We start from the raw sequence: 14,482 nt of genomic DNA, 5'->3' as shown, positions 1-14,482 counted from the left end.
GGAAGAATAGGCTGCAAGTTCTCTTTGTTATGTTACTTCAGCAGTGGGTAAACTCTCACTTGTTATGTGATTAAAAATAATGAATAGTTTAGTTTAGTTTTAGTTTTATTTGATTTCTATACCGCCCTTCTCCCTAGGGACTCAGGGCGGTTCACAGGGCATATATAAATAATGATACAAAAGTTAAAAGGAAATTAAACCAGTGCCCAGTTAAAAAACAACAATAATAAAGTACTAAAAAACCAATTTAAAAACCCATATTCCCCCATCAGGCCAGACCAGCTAATTCAAATAAGTGGGTCTTCAGCCCGCGGCGGAAGGATCGGAGGTCTGATGCCATCCGGAGCTCAACCGGCAGTTGGTTCCATAATGCCGGAGCGCCCACAGAGAAGGCCCTCCCCCTGGGGGCCACCAGTCGACATTCCCTGACCGGAGGCACCCTGAGGAGGCCCTCTCTGTGGGCACGTACTGGGCGGAGGGAAGTTGACGCCGGCAGCAGGTGGTCCCCGAGGTAACCCGGACCCATGCCATGTAAGGACTTAAAGATCATAACCAGGACCTTGAACCTCACCCGGAAGACAACTGGTAGCCAATGCAGCTCGCGGAGCAAAGGTGTAACATGGGAGTACCGGGAAACTCCCAAGACAACTCTCGCGGCCGCATTCTGTACCAGTTGGAGCCTCCGAGTGGTCTTCAAGGGAAGCCCCATGTAGAGAGCATTACAGTAGTCAAGGCGAGAGGTCACGAGCGCATGAGTGACCGTACACAGGGCATCCCGGTCCAGATAGGGCCGCAACTGGCGCACCAGGCGAACCTGGGCGAAAGCCCCCCTAGTCACGGCCACTATATGATCTTCCAGAGTAAGCCGTGAATCTAGGAGGACTCCCAAGTTGCGAGCCCTATCCACGGGGGGTAAGAGCTCACCCCCCATAGAAAGAGATGGAACATTTTGAATGTCCCGGGATGCCGGAATGTACAGCCACTCAGTCTTGTCAGGGTTGAGTTGAAGTCTGTTCCTCCCCATCCAGACCCGAACCGCCTCCAGGCAACGGGACATCACAGCGAGGGCATCACTGGGGTGGTTTGGGGTCGAAAGGAAAAGTTGGGTATCATCGGCGTATTGATGATACCCAACTCCAAAACCACGAATGATCTCACCCAGCGGTTTCATGTAGATGTTGAACAGGAGAGAACCGACCTCTGAGGAACTCCACAAACGAGAGACCTAGGGGTCGACCTCTGCCCCCCTGCCAACACCGACTGCGAGCGTCCCAGGAGATAGGAGAACCACTGAAGAACTGTGCCTCCCACTCCCAATCCCCTGATACGCCGCAGCAAGATACCATGGTCGATGGTATCGAAAGCCGCCGAGAGGTCTAATAGGACGAGGACAGAGGAATATCCCCTATCCCGAGCCCTCCAGAGATCATTCACCAGAGCGACCAATGCCGTCTCCGTGCTGTACCCGGGCCTGAAACCCGATTGGTAGGGGTCCAAATAATCCGCTTCATCCAGGACCAGAGGGAGCTGATGCGCCACCACACTCTCAACAACCTTCGCAAGAAAGCGAAGGTTGGAGACTGGACGAAAGTTGTTCAATACAGCTGGGTCCAAGGCAGGCTTCTTGAGGAGAGGTCTCACCACCGCCTCCTTCAAGATGGTGGGGAAATAACCCTCACTCAAAGAAGCAGATATAACCGCCTGGAGCCAGCCTCGTGTCCTCTCCCTAGCTGCATAAACCAGCCAGGAAGGGCACGGGTCCAATAAACATGTGGTGGAGCTCAGCCTCCCCATAATCCTGTCCACTTCATCAGGGGTCACAGAATCAAACTCTTCCCAGATAACATTGACAAGACCGCCCGTGTCCTGATCGCCAGACTCTGCCCAGCTGGAGTCCAAACCGGTCCGAATCCGAGCGATTTTATCCGACAGATGTTGACTAAATTCCTCGGCACGACCCTGCAAGGGATCCTCCCTCACCTCCTGATTAAGAAGTGAGCGAGTCACCCTAAACAGGGCGGCCGGGCGATTAATCTGCGGACGCGATGAGGGTGGAGAAGTAATTACACCTCGCCACCCTCATCGCTGCGAGATAAGACCTAATATGGGTTCTTAACCGCAACCGGTCAGGTTCGGATCGGCTAGACCTCCAACAGCTCTCTAGGCCCCGTTTCCGACGCTTCATCTCCCGGAGCTCCGCGGAGAACCATGGAGCTCACTGGGATCTGCACCGGGTCAGGGGCCGCAAGGGTACAACCCGGTCAAGTGCCTCAGTGGCTGCCCTTTCCCAGGCTTCCACTAAGGCATCCGCCGAGTTGTGAGCAATGGAGGCAGGTGGGGACCCCAGCGCCGCTTGGAATCTCTCAGGATCCATTAGGCGTCTGGGGCGGTACCATCTAGTTGGCTCCGTACCCCCACGGCGGGGGGTGGCAAAATGGAAGACCAGCCGCAGGAGGTGATGATCGGTCCATGACAGGGGCATAATAAATGGAGAGCCCCCACCAAGATCATCCAACCACCGTCCAGATAAAAAAATCAGTCAAGGGTGTGGCCTCCCTCATGAGTAGGTTCAGAATTTACTTGCGTCAGGTCCATGGCCGTCATGGAAGCCATGAACTCCCGAGCTAGCTCAGATGAACCGCCCAGGGATGGTAGATTGAAGTCTCCCAAAACAATAAGTTTGGGAAACTCAACCACCAACCCCGAGAGGATATCGAGCAGCTCGGGCAGGGCTGCCGCTGCGCGACTAGGCGAAATGTACACCAGCAGCAAGCCCAACTGCGCCTCAGAACCAAATCTCACAAAGAGACTCACACCTTCAGCCAGAATAAAAATCTCATCCTAACGGAGATGAATTTCCAAAAAAAGGACAGGCCTTTTTTTACTAAGCTTATCAGTAGCCTTTTAAAGATTTACACGATGTAAGAGTATATGCTCAGGAACTTGGCACATCAATAAGGTTACACCCAAGGGAGTGGGAGATGGTAGGGAAAGAAGGAGATGATAGATAGATAGATAGATAGATAGATAGATAGATAGATAGATAGATAGATAGATAGATAGATAGATAGATAGATAGAGATAGATAGATAGATAGATAGATAGATAGATAGATAGATAGATAGATAGATAGATAGATAGGACAGACAGACAGATGATAATGTAATCTAGCTTCCAATTTGGTGCATTTGTTAAAGGATCCTTTGGAGAGGATTCAGAAATGATTAGTTAACTGCATATGGAAGCCACAATTAGACAATTTAATTAAAACCTATCAAGTCTGGTTTGCCAAAAGCAAGCACAGAGAAGGAAAGCGAGACCTGAAGCCCCTTATTGTTTATTCATATGCCACTGAATTGTTAAAGTATACTAAATGTACCAAATAAATGTTTTTGAATGTCCTTATCATACATACACAGTAACATACCATAAGAAAGAACTAAGCGTAGCTGTAATCCTGTTGGAAGGATTTTTTTTAAAAAAAAATTAACATTGATTCTTATATACCATCAGAATGTGTACATGTTTTGGGTATTATTTTGCAATTCTTATTCTTTGTTCTTTTAAATATAATGCCGTTTTAAGAAAATAAGCTCTGTTTCACCTTGTTTCTTTACTCAGGGCTTTTGCAAGGCTCTTGTTAGCCAAAAACATTGGTGTGGTTGTAGTTGGCTTCCCAGCTACCCCAATCACAGAATCCAGGGCTCGGTTTTGTGTGTCCACTGCTCACACGCGGGAGATGCTAGACACGGTAAGCACAGAGGGATAGACTTACAAAGCGAACTTCACTTCCTGGATGGACTTGGGAGAAGCCTCACTAGATTTCTCTTCTTTGCTGTAATTTTGTCTTCCTTGTTTAAGCTTCATTTGATCACAGAGCCTTTGGAGCTTTTAAGTTAGATAATTAGAAACATCAGAACACACTGCTGCTAAAAAGATAGGAAGTACAGATTAAGCAGTGTATTTCATTGAACCCGCTTGTATTAGGTTTTGAGTTTTTATAGAATTCTTAAATTGTCAAAGTGGAAAGGGAGCGGAATTATAAACGTATATATAATTTTATGAATGATGGGAGTCATACCCTTTAGAAATCCTGAAATCCCATTAGGATAGATATTCACAACATTATGGACAACTGATAAAAATACAATGCTAGAGACATTCAGGACCTGTTCTCTGCAGTAATTTGAAAATAAAACCCTAAATTTTATGCTGTGAATTAATCTTAAAATTAATAGGAGTTACCTCACTTGGCTGTTAGTTTTGTGTGGAAGGCAAGCACATACTTTGGCCACAAAAAAGGATTAGTAAGTTTTAAAAAATCGGTGTTATAACCATATAATTCTTCCAAAGTGTTTGGACACAGTACAGCTGTTTCCTTTTTCTTATTTGATTTGAATCACCAGTTTTGGAACGAAAGCACCAATCCTGTAGGAAGCCAGGTGGAGCCAAGCAAGGGTGCTGATCCTCCAGTATTCCTCCTCCTTGCAATATAGAATGTCCATAAAAAGTTTCCATATGGAAAATACCACGTCCCCTATTAGATGACCTTGATCCAGATTCAGCCAACCTTGGCTATAGCCTAGCAATATGGTAGAAGGTTCGCTGTAAGGAAAAAATCCTCAATAACTCAATAAGCCATCTTCAAGATGGTGCAAGGAAGATGCAGGGATGTACGTAGTATCTCCACATAATTTGACTTATAATGGTGTAGTGCTGTAATATTTTTTTCAGATGTATTTAATTTAGTTTAATACTAATGTTAAACACATACTCATGTGCAATGTTTCTTCCCCCAAACATGTTATTGCTGCTTAAAAGGCAGGTAAAGAAAAAGTTATGAAAGTAGCATACCCACACAAAGAGTATACTGAATACGTGTTATGCCCCTACAGGGTCCGTATTACCCTTTTCAAAACAATGCCTTTTCATCAAGATCAGAACCAGGCAAAATTCTAGTAACCCAGGGGATCTTGTCAGACCTCATCAAGCAGTTCTCAGAAACCACAAGAAACTTGCAAATACATGGATTTCTGTAGAAGTTCTGAAAAAAAATTGAATGAATTATTCATAACAGTTCAACGTTGAATGCCAGACTAGAAACAGGCATGACTTTTTGTGTCTTTTTAAAAATGCTGAGCATGTCTCCTCTAATATATTGAAATTGCATTTCAGGTCCTGAACACTCTAGATGAACTGGGTGATTTTTTGTATCTGAAATATTCCCGGCATGCTAGGTCATCTCGTCCTGAACTGTATGATGAAACAAGCTTTGAACTTGAAAATTAAGTTTCCCTCCCATTACAGAGAAACCGTATAATGATGATACAAGGAGGAGATGGGGATCTCAACAACAAGAATGCATTTCTGTTTTCCCAACAATGGTTTTGCTTCACAGTTAAACTGATCCAAGAGAAGCATTTTATGTCTGTTTTTACCAAATTGGATTCTCTCTGCAAAGGACTAGAACATGGTTGCAGTTCTCTCACCAGGAAATACAAGTATTATTGTTATTGTTATTATTATTAGACTCCCCCCAAAGACTTTAACTGCTAAATTGGTTGCTATTACACAGCTCTTGTTGCTGTTTTAGGAGCAGAGTTTGGAAAAATTTAATTATGATAACACTTTTTAAAGTGAATTGGAATATAATATATTAGCTGAACAAAAGTTATCTTGTTAAATTGCCTCTTCTTTATAGAAGAGGTATATCTCCGTTGCAGCTTACCAGGATTTAGGCAAAAAATCTCCATCAAGTAGAAATACTTTGACATACTGAGTAAACAGGAGCCAGATTCAGGGGTAGTCAATGGTCTTTCATGGTTTTGTGTAACTAAGTATTATTGTTAGAAAGTTTTGAGTAAAGAAAAAAAACCAATTCATCTTTGCTGCTTGGTATTTTTTAAAAAATCTTTTTATATTTCAATTGATAACCAAGGATAAGCCAAAACAATGTTAATTCAGATTCAACATTGTTGATTTGTTTGAATTATTTCATAATTTAAAGGAGGATTACTTATTTAATTTTCAGGTAGGTTTTTAGAGTTGTCACACACAGTTTTAATAATCATTTCACTTTCCTATTTGCAATGTGTTAAGCTTTTCAATATGAAAAAAGTAGATGTCATTTGTAAGACTTCTTTCTCCAAGAATATTTATTTGCTCCACAAGCATACTGCTGAATTAAAATACTCAGGCTATTTACAAAATATAATCCTCAAAAGATTTTACCATTTGTGACTGACATCTTCAGGCTGAAAGAACTAGCCCTTTTACTTTATTGCTTCAATGAGATATACTTAATAAAGGAGACCACAGTGAATGTTCTTTTCTGGAAGGTTGATATACCCATCTTTTTCTTGAGGTTAAAATTATTAACTGCTCTTAAAACCTGACCGGTTGATTTGAAAACAGCATTTGGAGATTAAAGGAACAAGTGGATATAATTCCATTTCTGTTTCACCAAATGAATAAGACCAAGACTAATGAGAATATACCACTGTCTTCAGACTATTGTCCAGCCTCAACAATTAAGGTCTCAGATAGCTATATGCACACACGTACTCTAAGATAACTAGGTGAAAGGCATTTCTATCACTTTTGAGAGAGATACAAACCATTCTGAAAGTTTCACGGTACTGTAAACATGTCTGATGAAGAGATGGCATAGCTTTCTGTTTCACAGATGTATTTCACTTTCATGTTCTTGAAAAGCTGTGGTATCCACTTAACACACAGCTGCAAAATTAGATTTAAGAACTGAACAATTAAATTGTGGAATACCAATTACAGTATGGGATTCCCATGCTTGTTAAAGCAGCTTTGAGGATAAAACAAGGCTAGTTTTGAGGTCTCTTTTTGTTATTCAATTTAATAAAATTCCATAAAATATAATGTTAAAAATGGACCACTGTGCATTCCAGAATATCGGGTCTCTGCTTCAGAACTATAGGAGGGCAAAAGGAGTGAATTGTACAGTGTTGTATGATTGTTCACGTTGGCGAATGAACTTGAGAAACACTAAACGGGCCCATGTTTGTGCACTATACTAAAACTACTGTATAAAAATAAAGGATGTTTTTGTGTGTTTTTAAAAATATTTGAAATTGGTTCATTTCTTGGTCATAAAAAAAATTGGCACAATGACTCAGGAACAATCCGCCCCTGATGAATGGCCATATGTTACAAAGAAACTGTGTTTTACAAGTGTTACAAAATTTCCAGAAGTCCCTGTTCCCACTGTCTTTTCCTCCATAATTCTCTTCAACCACTAGCAATTGCTTTTGCCTTTTTCACTCTATTTCTATGCTTGGAACAGTCTAGTAACAGCAGATGCTGGAAAGAGCAAGCTGCTCTGATCATGATCAAAGAAAGCAGGACTCTGGCTTAATGCAGTACATAGTTATGCTGCCTGAAGCAGAAGAAATGGGTGTTGAATGAATTCTGAAGTTTGTTGTTAAAGCTGTCTTCATTTTTTTTTGTTCCCATGTGCAGGATGGCCAGTCCCATGATAACTGTAATGGTGAACTTAAAGAAAAGCAGTCATCTTATCTGGTTTTGCTGTTTTCACCTTAATTTCTCCTGACTTGCACTAATTTTCACATCCGTAATTTAACAGCAGAATCAAATGCTTCTCACTGCCTCTGGAAATTAGGACATAGGGCAGCTTCTTCTGCTTGTAACAACAATCTAGTTTTCTGACCTGTTGAAAGCACTAAAGAGGTTTTACAAATGCAGTGACTTCAATTTTTTTTCTTTGCTCGAGTTAACATACTCAGAAGTGGAAATCAATGTATTTTGCCCGATAAGACCAAGAACAAGAGGTGGGGGGAATCACATGAAAGAAAATCTGCCTCTTTCTCAAGATTTTCAGTAGCATGGTCTCAAGAGGACTAGAGAGCCATAAATAAAAGTGTGGCACAGTGGTAGGATTCAAATATGTGAACAACCGGTTCTCTGTGTGGATGCCGCTTCTGGAAGTCCATTCTGGACTTGGGCCACAAAAAAATTAGCTACCGGTTCTGCCGAAGTGGTGCGAACCGGCTGAATCCCACCCTGGTGCAGAGAATTATAGAAGGGTCCCCATCCTAATCATAGGGTGACATGAAAGATGGTACTGATACAGTGAAAGTTGGACAGATCAGTTATATTATTCCAACATCAAATTATATGAACTACTATCTAAAACAAAATTATTCCTTGATAAGTTTCCTTAAATCTGGTGGCACAGCAGTAGCTCGCAGCGGCCACTGCAGAACCAAAGTGGTGCTATCTTTTTTACGTGGTAGCTGTCTTACACAACATATGGATGTCAGAGCAACTGGTGTTTACGTGTACCATCGTCAGACATTATGGAAACTCAGAAGCAACTCCAACAACTTCAATAACTTTATTACCGAAGATTTGCAGAGAAAGCTGTGTAACCTCGGCTTGCTCCAAAGCGCAGGCCTTCAGACCCCGGCGTCACCAGAAGCCGATGGATGGAGGAGGGGGGATCGGAAGCAGTGCAAGAGGAAGCGGAAGCGCGGAAAATGAGCAGGGGTAAATGCTAGGTTAAAGGCTAACTTTAGTTGGCCTGCTTTACCATCTATCTTGCTAGCAAATGTCTGTTCCCTGGACAATAAATTAGATTACATCAGACACCAGCAAGCTACACGGCGTGAATACAGACATTGCTGTGTCTTTGTTTTTATGGAGACATGGCTGAGTGATAAGAGTTCAAGATGCTACTATTCAGTTGGATGGGTTAGACGCGTTTCGTGCCGATAGGAACGAAGCTCTGTGTGGTAAGACCCGTGGTGGTGGACTGTGTGTTTACATCAACACAGAATGGTGTATAAACTTTGTCCTCATTTCCACCTACTGCTCACCACTTGTGGAGTTTATGGTTGTGAGATGTAGACCTTTTTATTTATTTACCCAGGGAATTTACCACTGCTTTTATACTCACTGTATATTCCACCTAGCGCTAATGCTAAGGAAGCACTCTGTACTTTACCAGACTATCGACGAACTGCAGAACACACACCCTGACAGATTATTTATTGTTGCCAGAGATTTCAATCATGCAAATCTCAGAACTGTGCTCCCTAAATTTCATCAAAATGTGGACTTTGCAACCAGAGGGGAAAACATGCTGGATGTTGTTTATACAAACATCCCGGGTGCATATCGGGCGAAGCCCCGCCCCCACCTCGGTTATTTAGACCCCATCTCTGTTATGCTAATTCCAGCATACAGCACCACTCATCAGGCGTTCAAGGCTAGTATGGAAGCAGGTGAGGACCTGGCCAGCAGGAGCCATCTCTGCTCTTCAGGACTGCTTTGAATGCACTGACTGGGACAAGTTTAGGGAGGCTGCAACCAACAGTGACTCCATTGACTTGGAGGAGTATACAGCTATTTCAGCAAGTGCATTGATGATGTTACAGTCTCCAGGAAAATTATTTTACACCCCAATAAGCCATGGATAACTGGAGAGGTGTGTGCTCTATTGAAAACTCAAGACTCTGCATTCAGGGCAGGTGATAAAGCAGCCCTAAGAATAGCGAGAGCCAAATTGTCCCGGGCCATCAAAGGAGCAAAGCGTGCACATGCACCAATACTTCACGGACAGTGGTGACACACGGCATATGTGGCAGGGCATCCAAGCCATCACTAATTACAGAATATTACCATCTGCCTGTGACAACGATGGCTCACTTCCAGATGTGTTGAACAGTTTCTACGCCCGTTTTGAAGCACAGAACAACGTGACAGCAAGGAAGACCACATCTCCTTCCAATGACCAAATATTTTGTCTCTCCACTGCTGACGTGAGGAAAGCCTTAAGTCGAGTTGACCCACGGAAAGCTGCGGGACCAGACAATATTTCTGGCAGAGTGCTCAGAGGATGTGCAGACCAACTGGCAGATGTTTTCACCGACATCTTTAACATTTCTCTGAGCACCACTGTTGTCCTAAAGTGCTTCAAGACAACAATCATCGTTCCCGTGCCGAAGAAACCATCTGTGTCTTGCCTCAATGACTACTGTCCCATTGCACTTACTCCCATCATCATGAAGTGCTTCTAGAGGCTTGTCATAAGACACATAAAGACCCTGCTACCCGTAACATTGGATCCACTGCAGTTTGCATACCGCTCAAATCATTCTACCAATGACGCCATCTCTACTACACTCCATCTAGCTCTCAGTCATCTAGAAAACAAGGACTGATATGTACGTATGCTGTTAATAGACTTTAGTTCAGCATTCAACACTATTATTCCCCAACACCTGATGGGGAAGCTGGCCCTGTTGGGCCTGAACACCTCCCTCTGTAACTTGATCCTGGACTTTTTGACTGGAAGACCTCATAACACCATCATACTGAACACTGGGGCCCCTCAGGGCTGTGTGTTCAGTCCCCTGTTGTTCACCTTGCTGACACGACTGTATAGCAATGCACAGTTCAAACCACATCATTAAGTTCGCTGATGACACGACCATGGTGGGTCTCATCAGCAAGAACGATGAGTCAGCATATAGAGAGGAGGTGGAGAAGCTAATAGACTGGTGCAAAGCCAACAACCTGTCTCTGAATGTAGAAAAAACAAAAGAGATGGTTGACTTCAGGAGGACAAAATATGACCGCTCTCCACTGAACATCGATGGCTCCTTTGTGGAGATTGTAAGGAGCACCAAATTTCTTGGAGTTCACTTGGCGGAGAATCTCACTTGGTCCCTCAAAACCTGTTCCATAACAAGGAAGGCCCACCAGCGTCTTTAGTTTCTGAGGAAACTGAGGAAGTCACAGCTTCCACCACACATCCTCACAATCTTCTACAGAGGGACTATTGAGAGCACCCTGAGCAGTTGCATTACTGCCTGGTTTGGAAAATGCACCGTTTTGGATCACAAAACCCTACAGTGAATAGTGAGGATGGCAGAGAAGATCATTGGGGTTGCTCTTCTCTCTGTCATGGATATTTACATCACTCATTGCATCCATAAAGCCAGAAACATTGTGGCTGATTACACACACCCCTCATACACACTTTTTACTCTTGCCATCTGGAAAGAGATATAGGAGCATTCGGGCTCGGACATCCAGATTGTGTAACAGTTTCTTCCTACAAGCCATTAGAATTCTCAATACAAAGAAACTGGAACTATAAATACTTGTATTTGTAGTTTTTTAAAAGTTTTTAGAGTTATGTGTAGTTGTGTTCTGTTCTTTTTTGATTTGTGTCATCTGATGTAGCACCTTGGTCCTGGGGAAACGTTGTTTCGTTTCACTGTGTACTGTACTGTATATTGTTGAAATGACAATAAAGTCTACTACTACTATTCTTCCAGGATAAAGAAATCTGTCAAGGCCATCTGAAATGCACTGTGAGGACTTTGGCCAACCTCCCTAAAATCTTTTACTTTGCTCCTTGGCTCCAATGTTTTGAAAGCAGGGAAATAATATTTAAAATGTCAAAATACAGCAATTATAAAATCAGATCAAAAGAGCATTATTTGGTGAAAAAGAAGAAAACTGGCCAGAAAACCTATTGGGGAAAATTAATGATTGGCCATAGCTAAGACATTTCTGTCTAGAGGGTGGCGAGCACAGCACAAGACATTGTGGGCTGTCCCCTGACACCACTGGATGACATCACCAGGGCTTGCTGCCTTGGAAGAGTGAGGAAAATTCTCAGGGATGACTCACACTCTGGTCGGTATCTTTTAACTCTCCTACCATCCGGTAGGAGATATAGGAATATAGCCAACCGTACCAACAGGCTGAAAAACAGCTTTTATCCATGGGCTGTTAGGGTCTTGAACGGGAAATAATTTTATAAACTTTATGTATGATTGACTTGCGAGGCTGGTGTATTGTGCAATTAGCTCACATGGTGTAACAAAATGGGTTTGTTGTCTGTGAGTTGTGGGTGGGGGCACGAAGGGAGGCTCAGCCAATCTCAATGTATACATGGTTATACTTTGACAATAAAGTTCATTCATTCACTTGTCTCACTTAAGAAAGCATCGGAGGACCATAATGGTTAAACCAAAGCAGTTTCAGCAGATGAGAATATTAAGGACAAGAGTTCAGTGCTCAGAATTTTAATATTTGTCTAACAGTTTCCAAAGCTGGAAACAAAGATCTCTGTTTAATATACTTGGACCCTAAAATGTGCCACGTTTTCATAGGGTTTACAAACACTCCAAAGAAGTTCAAGGAGAGCAATATTTAAAAAAATAAACTCCATAAAAATAAATAGGTTAAAATGAAAGTCCAATGAAACTGCTTAAAAACCTGATAGGTCAAAGCTGCACATTATAAGACATCTACAAAAATATTCAGAAATATCTATTGCAGAGGAATTGGTGAAAATGACAGAATTTTCAAAAATTGAAAAACTGACTTGTTTAATTAGGGAAGAAGCAACAGCTATTTTCATTTGTAACTGGAAATCCTTTATGGATTTTTGCTGAAAATGGGGGGGGAACCAAACCTGGTGATTCAAATCAAATAGAAAGTGGGGTACAAACAAGTAATTTTTAAAGTGCTAAAAATATTAAAAGGATATATAAAAACAAGATTCCCAAAAAACTACAGGGAGTGTAGATGGATATAGAGGAGCATAAAAGTATATGGAAACTAAATCCATCAAAGTACAAAGACTAATTTATGGCACAGGTCATCCTCATCTTGAATGATGCTGCACAGAACCTGGCAATTATACCAAGACTGAATGTCTGCAAGCAGCACAGGGTGTAGAATTGTCTTGGGCACCCTGGGTATTTATATAGTAATGGTAAAATAAGACTAGTACAAATGTATTGGAGGAACACATGTTCTGTTTTTTCTAGGCATATAGAATCACAGAGGCATTGTCTCTCCAAGTGGGGCATTTTCCTGTATCGGCCTCATTCCTCATTCTTGCTGGTCTAGATTGAAAATGAATGAATGAAACCATTTAATAGCAGTTAGCAGTCCATGTTTCCTAAATCAATATGGTGGCATGGCGGGAGAGGAAGTCAATAACGCAAACCACCCAATCACATTCTAGGTTAGAAGTGTGACTGGTCACTTGGGCGTCAAGGAGGTGCACTGTGAGCCAGCAGCTGGGTGGGTAATTTTTGTAGTGGCAGTAGCTTGCGCACAGGGGTGGAAGGTGGTATCATCATATTCTGGCTCTACCTTCTCTGCCATCTCTTTGTCTGTCAAGACTCCCTTCTTGTGAATGGGCAGGAGGGTGTGTAGTTTTGGCAAAGAGACCAGAAAAAATCAGAACATCACGGACAGCAAAATGTGAGTCAGTCAAGCAGGGACCCCAACCCTTTAGCAAGGGGAGCATTCTCTGGCTTGTCCAGTGAGAGAAGCGATGGGGCAATCTGTTTATCCTGAGAGTTGAGTTCCCATAGGGTCAAGAGAGGCTCCTGAATTTTGAGAGCAGATGAAGATGTATCTCCAGTTGGGTTTGTGTGATGGAATGCAGTCTGAATTCCCAGGAGGGAGGGAGGGCATTCTAAAGGAATAAGAGGCAGCTCAGTTCAGATAATTTGTGCGAAAGAAAACAGGTGATGGCAGTTCTCAGAGTATATGCTTCCTATAGATTGTAGGGTGCTTCTGTTCAGCAAGATTCTGTCTATTGGTGTGGAACAATAAAGAAATCTACTTGGAAGAATCACCATGTGTCTTTCTCGGTTTTGGGAGCCTGACAGTTCCTGTAGTTCTTGGCTGAGGATTGTTTTGTTTGCAAGGCAGTCTTTGGGGTATCCCTGGATATTGCTGAAGATCTCAAAGAAGTCATTGTCAGTATCCTTATCACTGGTGAAGAACGCATAGTAGTGTGCTGACAGCTTTTGGTGTCCAAGGCAGAGGCAGCAATGTGAGATGAGCACATCAATGGGGCAGATATATTGTTAATGCTGGATTTCCATATCACTTACCAGCAATGGGAGGGTACGTCAGAATTGTTTGGATGTCTGCTACTCTCTTCCTCAAATTAATGAGTTCCAGGTTTATAGATTTAGCTTCCTCCCTCCTTGGAGTTTGCTTAGCTCCCTTAGTTTTGACAAAATCTGGCAGATTTACTCCCTTTTAGCTGTCCATTTTTATGGCTATTGTCTGCAGTGTTACAATCATTTGTCACTTTCCTAGTTATGAGGTTGTGAACTAAGTCAGCTTTAGGGATTTTGACAGTTTGGACGTGCTGAGTCTGCCACAGGAACTCACACTCATTTGTGTGAATCTGGTGGGCAGAGGTGATTATTTGAAATCCAGGAATATGCACTTAAAATTTCTTGAATTGGGTCAGTAGTGAAAATCTTTTAAATCAGTTGTTCTGTTTTGGCAATTTTGGAGCTGCAATAGGGAGGTTACAATTATCTCAGCTGTTCCATCTATGCACCTTCTGATGGATTTCTAAGAGGAATTGCCTCTTTTAGAGCACATGGTGGTGGTTGGCTGCTTCTGGGTGCACTATTGACATGGGAAAGGCTGC

General features: G+C 42.6%; 1 protein-coding gene across 1 annotated transcript in view; it reads left to right on the top strand.

Moving 5' to 3' along the window:
* Nucleotides 1–5,289, top strand: part of SPTLC3 (serine palmitoyltransferase long chain base subunit 3) — a gene marked incomplete at both ends in the record, with an annotated part of 102,450 nt that extends 97,161 nt beyond the window's left edge. The window contains 2 exons of the mRNA XM_083349754.1: nt 3,622–3,751; nt 5,176–5,289. Of these exons, the coding sequence (XP_083205880.1) occupies nt 3,622–3,751; nt 5,176–5,289 (244 nt within the window). The remainder of the gene's footprint in view (nt 1–3,621; nt 3,752–5,175) is intronic.
* Nucleotides 5,290–14,482: the final 9,193 nt, after the last annotated feature.

This window comes from Vipera ursinii, assembly GCF_947247035.1.
Source record: "Vipera ursinii genome assembly, chromosome: 1".
Classification (NCBI taxonomy): Eukaryota; Metazoa; Chordata; class Lepidosauria; order Squamata; family Viperidae; genus Vipera; species Vipera ursinii.
Note: the sequence above shows the minus strand (reverse complement) of the source record. Positions and strands in the feature narration are given on the sequence as shown.